The following is a 14,144-nucleotide window of genomic DNA, read 5'->3' on the forward strand; positions in this document are numbered from 1 at the left end:
ATGTTGATGTTGACGATGAGAATGATGATGATGATTGTGATAATGATAATGTCGATGATGCTGATGTTAATGATGATGTTGTTGATATTGATGATGATGATGATAATGATGATCACAATGATGTTGATCAGACGGTGATGGGTGATGATGATAATGTTGATGATGATAATAATTACAGACATGACAATGGCACTGGCAAGGCAGTTATGATCACAACGTTGTTGATGATTATGTCAACTACTGTAAAACAAGAATTGTTCGCGTGCATTTTAATTTGGAGAATTTTGTGAGTGCCAAGATTCACGAAATCAAAATGCACGCCAAAGTTCTTGTCTGCACTGTATGCATTAAATGCCAGTGGCAATTTGCGAAAATTTCAAGCCACGAAAAAGGCCGTTGGCTCCATTTCGCGAAAGTTTCATGCCGCAAATATATCATGTTTTACAGTATAGACAACCCACCATTATGCTTGTATGATGACAAATATTCAAAACAAGTGGAACAAACTTCACAGCAACAATAACGACAGAAGTTTTCTCTGCAACTGCTTTGATATGAAAACTTTTGGAATTTCTCAGTGGATACTGGAAGCCGAGCCTTGTTGAGGTACGTGTCTTGCTAGAAGCCAATTTAATTGGACGGATTTAGTGAATGCAGTTCAATTTCTTTGCTACTGTCTTTTTTGAGAAGCACTCCCTCATTTCACTGACACTCCCAGAGCTGGTTTGGACGGCGTTGTGCGGACGTTGGCGGTGGTTGCTCGTGATGGTGATGGGGCCGACGGTAGAGAATCCATTGTCAGGCTGAACTCAAATGGGTCTTGATTGCTGGTCTTGAATTTTAATCGCTCATCTAAAAAAAAAGAAAGTATAAAAACAATCAATAGCTCAAGAAAAACAGTAGACATGCAAACTACTGTGGCCAGCTGTTCACATCCGTAAGTTGTATGACAAGTTATCAATGAAGTAAAATTGTTTAGCTATATATATGTTTTTTTTTTTTAAGCAGTCCATGCCAGATGACAACAGATAAAATTTGTACATGCATCATGAGGATATCGTGAGAAAGAACAGAAATCAACAAGGAGCACTTTCATTTAGAGCACTTACCATGTACAATGATTTTGATGTATAACTCAATACGTATCCTTTCAGCTAGATATCATGGACATGGACAAATTTTGAGATTCACTAGTACATGACAAGGATGTCATCTCTAAAACACAATCAATGGTGGAAGATTCATGCCAATGAAACTCTTCTGTATTTTCAGACCTATTTCCCATTTGGAGTGGCACTGAAACCCGTGTGACATGGTAAGTGATGATTATAAATAATCACGATGTTACAGAAAGTCTTAACCTCATGGTCTGGAAATCTACTGCAGGATGTTTCATTGTCAACTTAATATGGCTGAATCAACCACTGTAGATAAAAATATGTGCAAAGGAGTTATTGCTGGAACAAGTGGTAGGATGAGTACATAACTTGATAGAGACACTGATCTGTTCAACTCCAAAGAAACTAGAATTCATCTCTAACATTAACATAGAAATTAATGTGAGTGTGGTAAAGATGGCGAGGGGGTGGTGGCATACAAAGATAATTTGTTGTCCATTATTTCATCATCTGAGCATTTGTAATCTTTTCATATCATCTAATAAAACATTATGCCTCCGGCGACACTTTGTGGCAGAGGCATAAAAAGGTGTTTGATTGCACAACTGTTATGTATTGGTGGGGGGGGGGGGGGCAAAACTCACCGACAAATGTCTCTGACCCAGCTGATGTTGCAATTTCCTGCCATGATTTCTGGTAGCTACAAAGGACAAGAAGGAATTTAATATGGGTTAGTCAAATACCAGCATTGGGTGAAAATGATTATGTGATAGCAAAACATCTGGACAGAACATCCCACAACATTTTACAAATGGAAGAATATTTCTACATATACAAATAGTGCACTCATTAGAATGGATGTCTGTATTTATTACAATATTAGAAATGCAGAGACTCAAGCCCCCATCTCATAAAATGGAGATTCGCCCGCCTAGATCCCCATGCAAACTGGAAACTCTGATCGCACGATCATGCGCACATTACGTGGGCATAGCGGACCTCATGAGCACAAAGTAAAAACATCCCTTGTGGCAGGGGTCCAAGTTCTAGGGTTATAAATGCTCCTTGGTGCTACATCTTAGCCTTGTTTTGAACACACAATGTATATGACAAAATAAAGTTGGGAGGGGGAAAGCTAAATTTTACACGGGAGAAAATACATGTTAGGTAGGAGACACACGGCTAGTGTGGGAGAAATTCAAACTTCAACTAGAGAAGCACTCTGAGAGTGCAGACCTGCGCAAAGCAGCTACTTTCCACCACTGATCTTGTTCTTCCATAGATATCAGTGATTTCCACCCATACGTATGTCGGCCTACATTGAAAATTAAAAGCCCAATTTTCCAAAGCCTATTGTTCTATTATCAACTTTCAGCAGCGCGTCGCAACTCGCCCTAGCAGAAAGTGGAGCACGCACTTTAGTGCGCGCATGCAAACCTCGAATACGCACAGCTTGAACTCCCAAGTTCATTGACCCTGCCTGCCAAAATATCACAATTTCTTCATAAAAACCATAAAAATTCCTGGATCACTACCAAAATTTAATCACCTGTTACTCGTGTCATTCTCGACCTTTCCTGTAAGTTTCATCTGAATCCATTCACAACTTTTTGATTATTTTGCACACAGACAAACAAACAACGCTGATGAAAATATAACCTCCTCCCATGGCGAAGGTAAAAATGGAAATGGCAAGCAAGCTGTATGCAAATGAAAATCCAGTCTCCTTACTCGTCAAAATTCAGGCCGCTAGTCCACTGCAGGAGCTCGTCCACTTCCCAGTCGTCCACCTGTTCGGGCCCCTTGATCTCAAGGGTGGCCATCATACCGTCAGTGGCGTCCTCCACGAGGTGGTTGAGGCCCTGGTCGTTACTGGTGGCCTGCAGCATGCCGTCCTGGTACCTGGTCCATGATGTCGGTTAAAAGAAAGCATTAGCTATGCTGCTACACAAAAATTACCCCTACCCCTTTTTTTATTACATGGAGAGGAACTGCTGGCATCTCAGTTGACATCTAGAACATGCATAAAGTAAAGCTGTGCTTTTTGGTGTGGTGGCTGATTTCCATAAAATTTGCTGAACTTAGCTGACTGAGCTATATACTGATGGTCAAATGGCTGAAAAAAAAAAACAATAACAAGAATGCATACATCAGTTTGAGAAAATAATGCTGTGACTATGCAGATACCCATGAATAGATTTCAAAATGAAAATGAACCATTCAAGTGCTTTACCTTAACACCACTTCCCATGCAGAAAATGAGCATGGTGAATCTAATTTTTACAATTAGCATTTACCCACATTCAGTACACTTTATTTCCCACAGATTTACTTCATACAATACTGAAATCATCAGTGGCACCCAGGACCATGCAACTCAGACTTTCTTTTCTTTCAAAAGTAAAAACGTTCAAGTGTGTGCGTGTGTGTCACACACATACACACTGCTATAGCTTCTGATCATTCGAGCATTGAGAATTAAGGGTTTGTGGGACGAACACTGAACTAGGGCTTACTATAGCTCAGTCAGTAGAGCACTGGGCTAGCAATCCAGAGGTCTCTGGTTCGAATCCCGATGGAATCCCATTTTCTTTGCTCATCTTTCAACTGACTCTGAGACATGTTAAGTATCCATATGGTTAATACACATCAAACTTGGTTCTGGTAATGCATGCATTAACTCACATCTTCTTCATCCACTCCAACTTCTTCCTCTTTTTCTTCTTCTCTACGTCTTCCCTCCGCTGCAGTCTGGAGTGGGGGAAGTCTACCTTCTTCTTGGAGCTATCCCACGTCACCGGATCCTGGTCTGCTCGCAAGATCAACTGAAACATGTGCCAGAGAGAGAGAGAGAGAAACACAATGAGCTGAAAAGGAGCCACGAAACATATCCTTCTTGGGCATCAGGGCATGAGAATAAATATGAATGGGAGTTCTCTGACATACTGTGCATGAAAGGTGATCAGTGGTGTGGACTTTTTTTTGGGTGAATTGCGCAAATAACTGAACCATCTTAGGCATGATCACATGCATATACCTCATTTAAAGATTATAAATCTTGTTAAAAAAAATACATTCATATCTGAGAAATGATAGACGAGAGAAGTTCACTGAAATTGACCAAACGTAAAAAGTTATTCACCTAAAATTTCCTCTTTTGCAGTACTGGTAGACAAGACTCTGATTATCCCCACAGGAGATACAAAATTTAAATTCTGCTCTGTACATACATCCCTGTTTCGTCCACCTTTTCTCCACCCAGGTGTATAAATGTGCACCTTGCAATGTTGGGTGATAATACTGGCAGGTCCCCCTGGAAGAACATCATTCACACCTGCTAAAGAAGCCATCCTTGACAAAACGGAACCTATCACAATAGACTTTTCTCACCCTGTCTGATACCAGCCGCCACCCATTGTTCTCCGTCCTCTGGTACCATCCTGTCTTGTCCGCCACCCCCTGGGGCCCAGCGCTGGGTTCAGGCATGGGTGCGATGCGTCGGTTGTGGACGTCCTTGGCAGCGAATCGCTTGGATGGAGCCGCCGTGTAGTCCTTTGGGCTGTTGGCACACATGTCGATGATGGGACGGTGGGTGAAGATTTTGTAGTATATGTTGGGTGGGAACTTAGCCTTTGAGAGTAGCATGGAGGATAAAAAGGAAGATTGATATTGAAGTGAAAACGTAAAAGATCGCGGCTAAATCCTTGCACAGTGAAAGCCAATAAAGTTGTTCAGTCTAAACATGGTTCACATGCTATACAAGAACTTTCTAAACTGATGTAAAGTATCATACCTACTTGATTGATTTCTATCTTTACTGAATTGAAGTTCTACAATAAAATAAATAAATATATAATTTTGTGGCCTGCAGCTGAACTGCAACACATACGAATACTTACAATCAGAACAGATTTTACTGAAACAGTATGGCAATGAGCACAGCCTGAGTAACATTATTATTTGACATTGTTGTTGTTAAGTGACAACATGGTTACACCCATCATTTGATAAAGAGGGACAAAAATGAGAGCAGTACTCACCCCAGCAAGTCTGAACTTGATGTGTATCCCAGCGGCGGCATCCAAAAGACTGGCCTCCTTTGGGTTGATGCAGCGCAGCATCATGGCTGGGTTGCCCCGGCAACGGAAGTTGATGAGGTCCCGGTAATACCGGTACACCTGCACATCCTGGTTGGGGACAAAAGCAAGGGTGTCAAGTCAAGTATGGTGATGGAATTCATACAAAATATGGACATGGTTTTCTCTGTGTGAGTGGCTGGCAGTGGAGTTGTCATAAAGATTTGTACAGTATATCAATCACAAGCACGCATCTATTTATGCAACAGAGCCCAGATTGAAGCAAAGTAGCATATCTACGTAATGCTGATGCATTCTTTGTTTGGTGGACATGTATATACAACACACACCATGTAAGGAAACTTAAACTGTTAATCAAATACATGAACATCTATCCCCATCATATTCTGATAAGCAACTGATGAAGAGCATAAATGCATAAGCACAAATAATCATTGAAACCTAAACTGCTTTTAGGCACTTTTCAAAATGTTGCTATGCAGTTCTATGCACTTGTGTCTACAGGTGTGAATTTACTGGTAGAGACCAATCTCTTCTTTCCTCTATTTACTTTTAATTTATATTACTTATTTTGATGCATGTACAATGAGCATGTCTGTTTGTTGTTGTTGTTGTTTCTGAAAAGGGCAACAACTACATGATTGCTTTGAAATAAATTCATTTACAGTAAGAAATGTTTCCTCTGCTTTGGCCAAAATATAGTGATCTTTGTTGCATGCAAGAAATATATGACACATACAGGGGCACAAAAACAGCTTCATTTGCACTTATTTTTGTCACAATTAAGGGACTGAAGTGAAAATATCCAGACTTTCACGATACAAAAAGTGAATTATATCATTTAGACAGAAAATAATGTTCCAATCACACACTTTGTGTGCTTTGAGTGCTAACTGGCATAGAAAACCCAATAGAAGTGTACACTCTGTTCAAAAACCCTGGTACAGAAAGGGTTAAAAAGAAAGTGATATTCTCTGAACATCCAAAACATCTTGCTCATAAAGAGGAGCAACAAACATTATTCAGCCAGAGATCCGATCCTCATTCCCAGGCTCCTCCCTAAACTCACAATGTGTCTCCTCCAAGCCTGCTGGATGATGGAGGCAGCTTCGTTGGGCGCCAAGGGTGTGGTCCTCTTCTTCTTGACGACCTCCGCCCCCTTCCTCGCTCTCGGCCTCCTCTGAGACTCCGCCTCCCTTTGGCGACCCACGTCGACCGGCCCCCCTCGCGACTCCTCCCCCCGCAGGACTCCCGTCTGCGGGGAGATGATGATGGAGACGGACTTGGTCGCCGAGGAGGCGCTCTTCATCGGCGAGAGATCGCCCATGCTTATTCCCGGTCTGTCCTGGTGATGATGACGATGGCCTTGTCTTTGTTGGATGTGGTGCCACCAGCTCTGAATGATGTGGGCACAATAGTCTTCAAATCTGAAGTGAAGACATGAATAAAGTAATGGATGGGTAAAAAAAGAAAGAAAGAAAGAAAGAAAGAGAAATGTCAACTGACAGTCGACAGCCACTGAAAACTGAGAATGGAGTGACAAATTCCAAGGCTATTATATACAAAGTAGCATCATTTTGGTGATCCATCGCAGTAATCACCAAGTTGATTTCTATCCCTCAGGCTTACATTAGGTTCATAATAGCTTTTGGCAACATGAGTAATGAAAATTTAGGGGTTTCAAGGACAAATGCTGTACGAGGTCTTTTCATAGCTCAGTAAGTAAGTGCATGAGTCTAGCAATGCGACAATCACAGGTTTCTATCTCAGTGGAATCACATTTTTCATGCTCATTTTCATTCATGTATTTTTTCAAGGAATCAGCTGCCAAAACATGACAAAGAATTGTGCCAATGTAATTATTCACAAGCATCAGGCTTTGGGGTGATTTACATATTATGTGCACAATTTACATAATCTTAGTGATTGTGGTTCAGTGGATGAAAACCATGTAATCTCAATCTTGAAACACCCAGTTTCCCTTGGAGGTAGTGTTAGTGCCTTACAACACTGTAGTCATTTATTGCTGTTGTGCTTTTGTTCTTTCTTTTTTACCTCCGTTTTCGTTACTGTTGATTTGTGTTTTCGTTACTGTTGATTTGTGTGTTCGTTTGTTCGTTCGTTCGTTCGTTTGTTTGTCCGAGTGCAAAATAACTCAAAAAGTAGTTAACGGATTGGGATGAAACTTGCAGGAAAGGTTGAGAATGACACAAGTAACAAACGATTAAATTTTGGTAGTGATCTGAGAATTTAGGGGGAATTTATGAAGGATTTTTGATATTCTGGCAGGTAGGGTGAATAAACTTGGGAGTTCAGGTTGCACATATTTGAGGTTTGCATGCACGCACTAAAGTGTGTGCTCTAGTTTCTGCTAGGGAAGAAGATCAGTGATGGCAATGAGCTGCATGCTTGGCGGAGGTCTGCGCTCTCAGAGTGCTTCTCTAGTTTTTTTTTTTTATCATGATCACATAGATTTTGGGAGGCGGTGTAGGGCTGTGAATATCACTGAGGTTTGCTCATATACACTTTATTGCTCTCAAAGTGGCCATGTTGTATAAACCCACAATCAAACTACATGTACAAGCTGAGCTCAAGTGCCATTTGCTGGGAGCCAGCAGTCAAACCCTTATTCACAGGACTGCCAAACAAGGCGGTCACTTGTACTTGGATGTACTTACGAGATGTAGGCTTTTCCTTGCTCTTCAGCCTTTGTGCAGTAGGCGTTATAGTACTGGTTCAACCGAGACTGCTCCTTCCCAGTTCTAGCAGTTGTCAGCGAGGTGTGTGGTTGCTTAAATTGGAAACAGAATTACCCAATTAGAGACATTGCAACATTTGACATGATGGTGTTAGTTGAATGACATTTGTGTATAATTCTACATTAAATGGGGTGGCTAGTAACTGATCAATGGGAATCAGTGGGAACGCTGGGGATGATTGTTCCAATCCTTGTGGGATTCATTTAAGAGTACATTATATATATCTCTCGTTGTGTGAAAATTATTTGCTTCAGACCGGTCTCATATTCAAGTAATGTGCAGTTTAATGTTTCCAGGTTAGCATGCCTTTACAGTGACGGGGCGATCATTACCGGCTCGTTAGCTACTTCAGTGAGGTTTTACAGCCTCATCTTACCTGATACGCTTTGACCATTTGCACACACTTTAAAACATGCAAACATAAAAATGTGGCACTGAAAAACCTGATTCACTTCAAAACTTTCTCCCCGACACTGCTGTAACATGCTAAAATAACCACTATCAATTGTCTTCACTGGAGTGAGAATCATTAAATTTCCACATTCCTACTACTTGTCTTACAGCCAAAATGTCTGGTGGTATGCTCTGAGCACTGACAAAACTATCAGATTCCCTTTGTGGGGCATTGCTTTGTTTCTGTGTTCTCACACCGCGGTTTCACTTCATTTAATTCTGTCTCTATGTCTGATTCCACTCAGTTTGGGATCAATTTTCCAATCTCTCTTTTTCCCCTTTGGTTCTCTCTCTCATCCTGTTTTCCTCACCGAGTGGATACTTGAGACAGAGCGCTGATACGGCGACGCCTGTGACCCAAGGTCGCGGCTCCCAGAATTCAAGCTTGCGCGAATGCACTGAACGCTGGCCTGGGCATCCAGGATCTCAAAGAGACGACATCTGTGTGGGAGATGAAAGCAAGGCATCAAAGATTTTCGGCTCCACAACTAATTTTATTACTATAACACGATACTCTATCGTCACTTCATCTGTTAGCACCAGGAATGACATTCTAACAAGTTTGCAAAGTAATCATTTCACTGCTGTGAATTGCTTCTGGGCTCGTAAACACAGTAAGCCAAAAGCTCATGAATTCCTTGGGTTTTGTGGATAACATACACATATGGAACTGATTTCTGATTGGCTAGCAATGGAGTGATTAGAATGACACAGATTGTGATTAAGTACAAACATGAAAATGAATTACAAACGTGAAAATGAATTACAAAAAAAAGGGCATAAAGGAAGAGTTTTCCAGAGATGGAAAGATACTGTAGTTAATGGAAACATACACACATGTGGGTCATAGGGTGAGGGAAAGTGCATTCTTGAAGAGACATGTGAGAAGTAAAGGAGGCATGCTTAAACATTTTTTCACTGTGAATGTGCAAATTACATAATTACCATAATGTCTTGATTCTTATTTAATTTTCATTGCTAGGCTGGAGTATCAGCCATAAATATTGACATCAAAAGCCACTTTACGAACAAAGAGATTCCCCTCAGACTCTATTGTACATGTATATGAACAAAATTTACAAGTCACAATTACTCCTGTAAATAGGTTATAGTTCAACAATACCTCACAGGTTATAATGGCAAACATATTTTCCCTCTTTTCCGATCAGTATTTTTGATGCGCTTCACAGGGTTTGCAATGATTTTTTTTTGACATTTCATGTAAAAAAAAAAAATCAGATTCCCAAATTGAATTTTTGAGGAGCACATAAAGGGTGAAGTCATCATGAGATACTATAGGCTCTGGACTACAAAGAAGGGATGAAGACTGGATGTAGATTAGTAGCAGATGGGTTAGGGTGTTTGATGCTAAGTGTTAGTGCTACCTGGTGAGGAAACCCCTCCACTGCCGCTGGATCTCGATGGCTGCAGCGCTGCGCTGCTCCGACCCCTCCCCCTCCTCGTCCCCCGTCGCCCCCTCTGCATCCCGGATGAGGGCGAGGCGGACGGACTTCGGGGCGGACGCAAGGTGGCTGTCTTTGGGTGGGGATGGGTCATCTGATGACCGCCAGGGGTTCAGAGTTAGGTGACAGTGCAAAGAAATTGGTGACGGTGCAAGTATATAGCATGACAGACATTGAGCTCACTAGGAGATAACACGTGAAAGAGTATGTATGAAGATAAAGACAGTAGACATTGCAGGAAGGATTAGTTTTTCGCAGTATGTGCACATGGGGGGGGGGGGGCACAATCAGCATGGAACTGGATGGATTAAGAGAAGTAGAGAATGGGTTGATTCTAGTGCATGAATTGAATGCAACACACACAGACAGTTGGGGCTGATTTCACTTCAACACACGCTTCCCATAGACACCTGTCCGAGTATACTCGGGTCTACTGTAGTCTTCAACAGGTTTAAACAAGGATGCATGGCTCAAGCGAGGATTCATGGGTTAGATACACAACAACTAATGCTGACTATATAGTTTTCCCACATATGAAGGCACAGACAGGGTCAGATGCATAAATGGTGAAAGTTGCTGCTACAAGCCAAATACTTGGATACATACTAGTATATTCTTTTTGTTTTTTCATATTTGTATTCCACCCTTACTAGCTAATCAGATAACCTTTGAGTAACACCTGAAATGCAAGTTATCATACAATTCAGCGTCTTTTGTTTTTGTTTTTGTTTTGTTTTTTTCCTGCTCCAAGACAGTACTCTGGCAATCGTTCCATGAAAGGCTAGCGTGCTGGTGTATCATTAGCAATGCATTACTTTGATGTATTCATGCATAAGAGAAGGTGAGGTTTGGCCTGAGCAGAACACTATCTGACCTTATGACAGGAGAGGAAAAAGTGCCTAGGGTTCAGCAGATTCAGCAGATTCATTGCAAAAACTTTTGCCACCTCAATTTCTGAATGTGTTTGGAAAGGTTTCTAATTGAATTAACATATACACATTTTTTTTTGTCTATTTCTTTTCTTTAATTGGAGTATCGCAGTTGTGCTCTTACCTTTGAACTTTAAACTTCTCAGAAGTTTTGTCGCTTGGTTTCTGGTCAGCATGGTACAATGGACATCTGTGCAGGATAGATGAAAAAAATGGCAAAGTGCAAGTAATCAAACAGTTAAAAACAAAACTTTTTAACCATCTTGAGTGATGATTATAAGGCACGATCAGGGGCATACACATGTACATTGTAATAGGGCCAGAATTCTTCATTAAGTGTGATGAGCATACATGTACTGGTAGTCTGCTGAGGAGGTGGGACCTACAATATACACCACAAGGCACGGGTGGGAGCTTGTGAATTATACTAATTACTATTTTTAAGCAGGGTGCTACAAACCCACCTGCCTCCTTGCCCAGGAGCGCAGACAACAAAGACTCAAGTTCACCTACATTAATCTGTGGTTCTAGTGTGGATTGAGTGAATGCAGCAATATTATGTGCAGATCACACTAGCTACTTAGACCCCATCTAGATTGACTAAAAGTTATTTCTAGCGTATAAAAAGTGATGGTGAAATACAAATATGAAAAGTCAAGATGTTGGCAAGATATTTGGAAAAACTTCCATATGTATCCCCCACTACTATACACCTACATTGTATGAGCTTCCTCTGAAGTCCGCATTTCCCTAGGACACCAAGATCAATGTTACCCTAACTCTAACCCTAGCTAACCCTAAACTGAGTAAACTCTAATCCTAATCCCAAGGCCACCTAAACTTATTCATGTTACTTAAACATAACGCATATGTACCCCCGGCATAGGTATATGGAAGTTTTGCCAGATATTTGAACCACTTCAGATATCAGAAGAATGAAGTGATTGCATTCATCAGTGTGTCAGAATCTAGAATCATTCATAGTGTGACACTAAAGTTAGACTATTAGAGTCTCGCACCCTATTGCAGTATCGTACCATAAGGCGGAAAATAGACTGTTTAACCGAACCGTAGGTTAAATGTCTAGAAACCTCCTAAAAACTGTGTACAAGGAGCCGAGTGTCCCGGGGTTATACAATAGGGTAGGACCCTACATTGAAATCGAATCACTTTACCCCAATAGTTAACAGTTAGACTGAAAGATTCGTCTGTCCAGAGGAGTCTTTTATTTTTATTGACGTTATCACTCTCCTCCGTACTATAGGTAATAGGAGGGGACCCGTGAAGCCAGACGCATTTCTCCGCGGAAGCGTTTTTTTAAAAAGACGGCACAGATTGGGGCATGGCGCGTGTTAAACCTATGGGAAAAACGTTGGGTTAGGGTTTTTGGTTATGGTTAGGGTTAGGGTTAGGGTTAGGATTGGGGTTGGGGTTAGGGTTAGGGTTTGGGTTTGATGGTTAGGGTTTGGATTAGGATTAGGTTTAGGTTTAGGGATAGGGTCCCCGATTGATTTTTAGTTTCCCCAATCTGTGCCGTCTAAAAAAAAAACACGCTCCGCGGAACATATCCCCGACGCGACGACCAGATACCGGCGGTACAGACCGATCTTTGATCGGTCAACTCAATAGTGTGCTTACAGACTAAGAACATTAAGGATGTACCGGGTTTACGGTACTATTCCTTGTTATACTCCTAATCATTGCAAGGTGTTTGATCAACTCACCCTCCACACAGGGCTGGAACGAACGCGGCCTGTCAAACGTTTAGAACTTCTACAGCTCTGTCACCACCTTGCTTTCGGCCATACGACGGCGTCTGTTGCCAGGTTGGTAACTACGCGGTGTAGAGTGACACTCAAGTTCAAAGATGAGCCCAAAGCTCGAAAGAGAAAGCTGTCAGGAGCTAATTTCACGATCTTAGAATACTGTAGGTACCTAAAATCACTTGCAGGTGACTTTAACGCGTAGTTTCCGCTCGCAGGTTGGAAGAACGAAAAAATTGATGAATATCCTCTTGGAAATCCAGCTTGAATAGCGCCTAGTGTTGTGCTTTCGTACAATGTTACTCTAGCTCTTTGGGGGTACGGTACGTGTACTGTGTACGTACGTACGTGTACGTACGTGTAGTGTGTGTGTGGGTTTGTTGCAACAAAATAGTACCTGCAGTAGCGCCACCAACGACAGAGCTTCTCGGCAACTCGGCCATCCGGCATCCTATCCTTCAGTCATCGAGTAAATTAGTATTGAAAGTAATTTCATGACTTTTTTCCCTGCCGTTTCCATCTTCATGATAGGATTGAATATAGATATGTAGGCCCTATATTGTACAGCTATACTTGAAAAATCATACCAGTCCTCATTGTCGTAGTGTCGGGTTCAACAGCAACGTGGGACAATAATGTGATTGTTAGAAAATTGGGAGCTGCAGTGATGTTAAAAAATGTTCAAGTTATCACATTACTAGTCTTGATGCATATGTGTAGGTCAGTTGTATCACAAAACATCCTACCATATAAAAATTTCACATCAAAAATTACAATTAAAGGGAGATATCACTATTTTTCTCAATAAACCATAACTGTAGACGGTTTAGTCCAGAAACAAACTTATTATGACTTTTGTTCACATTTTGAATATCTAACAATACTTCACGTTGATTATCCTGATAAGAATTTGTACATTTGTTGTTTCTATCCCTATTAACTCACATTTTAGAACTATTTTGAAGCGCTAAAACTGAGTTTTTGTTTCATCTGCAAATGGTAAATAATGTCTTTAATGTTTTTATCTGAGTTGTCTATATAGCTCTCTATTGATAAAGTTGAGAAAATGTTTTACTTTACCGTGCGTACCTCTGACTACGTATCTCGCATAATTCCACGTTATGGAAGAATTTTCAAAATTTATAACCTGAAAAATTTCCAATCCCACCTCTCTCTCCACACACACACACACACACACACACACACACACACACGAAGAATCCACATAATTATGAACAGGCGCGCCGGAAGCAGTTTTGGATTGGGGGGGGGGGCAAATATTGGAGGGGGCTCACTATAGACCATACATATGTTACACAATATACACATATATACACACACACACACACACATCTATATATATATATATATATATATATATATATATATATATATATATATATGTGTGTGTGTGTGTGTGTGTGTGTGTGTGCGTGTGTGTGTATGCATATAAAGTGGCTTACGATGGGTCGAAACATTGAGGGTGGGCACCTTGTGGAAAAGTAATTTTGACGGTGTGTATGCTTGTGCGTGTGTGCGTGCGCAATAATGGGACTACAATA

General features: G+C 41.1%; 1 protein-coding gene across 2 annotated transcripts; it reads right to left on the bottom strand.

Annotated features, from left to right (window-relative positions):
- Positions 1-428: 428 nt before the first annotated feature.
- LOC140242671 (protein MFI-like) lies at positions 429-12,863 on the bottom strand. Of its 2 annotated transcripts, XM_072322429.1 has the most exons (12): positions 12,544-12,863; positions 10,944-11,009; positions 9,813-9,984; positions 8,739-8,868; positions 7,894-8,006; positions 6,285-6,642; positions 5,159-5,305; positions 4,509-4,748; positions 3,804-3,943; positions 2,850-3,020; positions 1,763-1,818; positions 429-852 (listed from the first exon to the last, which is right to left on the bottom strand). In XM_072322429.1, exons 2-12 carry the CDS (start codon positions 10,993-10,995, stop codon positions 698-700), a joined length of 1,734 nt encoding a protein of 577 aa, XP_072178530.1. In that variant the 5' UTR covers positions 10,996-11,009; positions 12,544-12,863; the 3' UTR covers positions 429-697. The 2 variants fall into 2 exon arrangements, with proteins under 2 accessions (XP_072178530.1, XP_072178531.1); XM_072322430.1 differs by lacking the exon at positions 9,813-9,984 and having other exon boundaries at positions 12,544-12,575.
- Between the last annotated feature and the right edge of the window lie 1,281 nt (positions 12,864-14,144).

Source organism: Diadema setosum, chromosome 19, assembly GCF_964275005.1.
Source record: "Diadema setosum chromosome 19, eeDiaSeto1, whole genome shotgun sequence".
NCBI lineage: Eukaryota > Metazoa > Echinodermata > Echinoidea > Diadematoida > Diadematidae > Diadema > Diadema setosum.

Coding starts and splice junctions, on each gene's coding strand:
- LOC140242671 (XM_072322429.1), bottom strand. CDS start 10,995: ATGCTGACCAGAAACCAAGCGACAAAACTTCTGAGAAGTTTAAAGTTC. Junction 6,643..7,893: donor CAAGGAAAAGCCTACATCTC/GTAAGTACATCC, acceptor TCTTCACTTCAG/ATTTGAAGACTATTGTGCCC. Junction 3,021..3,803: donor TTGGAGTGGATGAAGAAGAT/GTGAGTTAATGC, acceptor ATCATGGACCAG/GTACCAGGACGGCATGCTGC.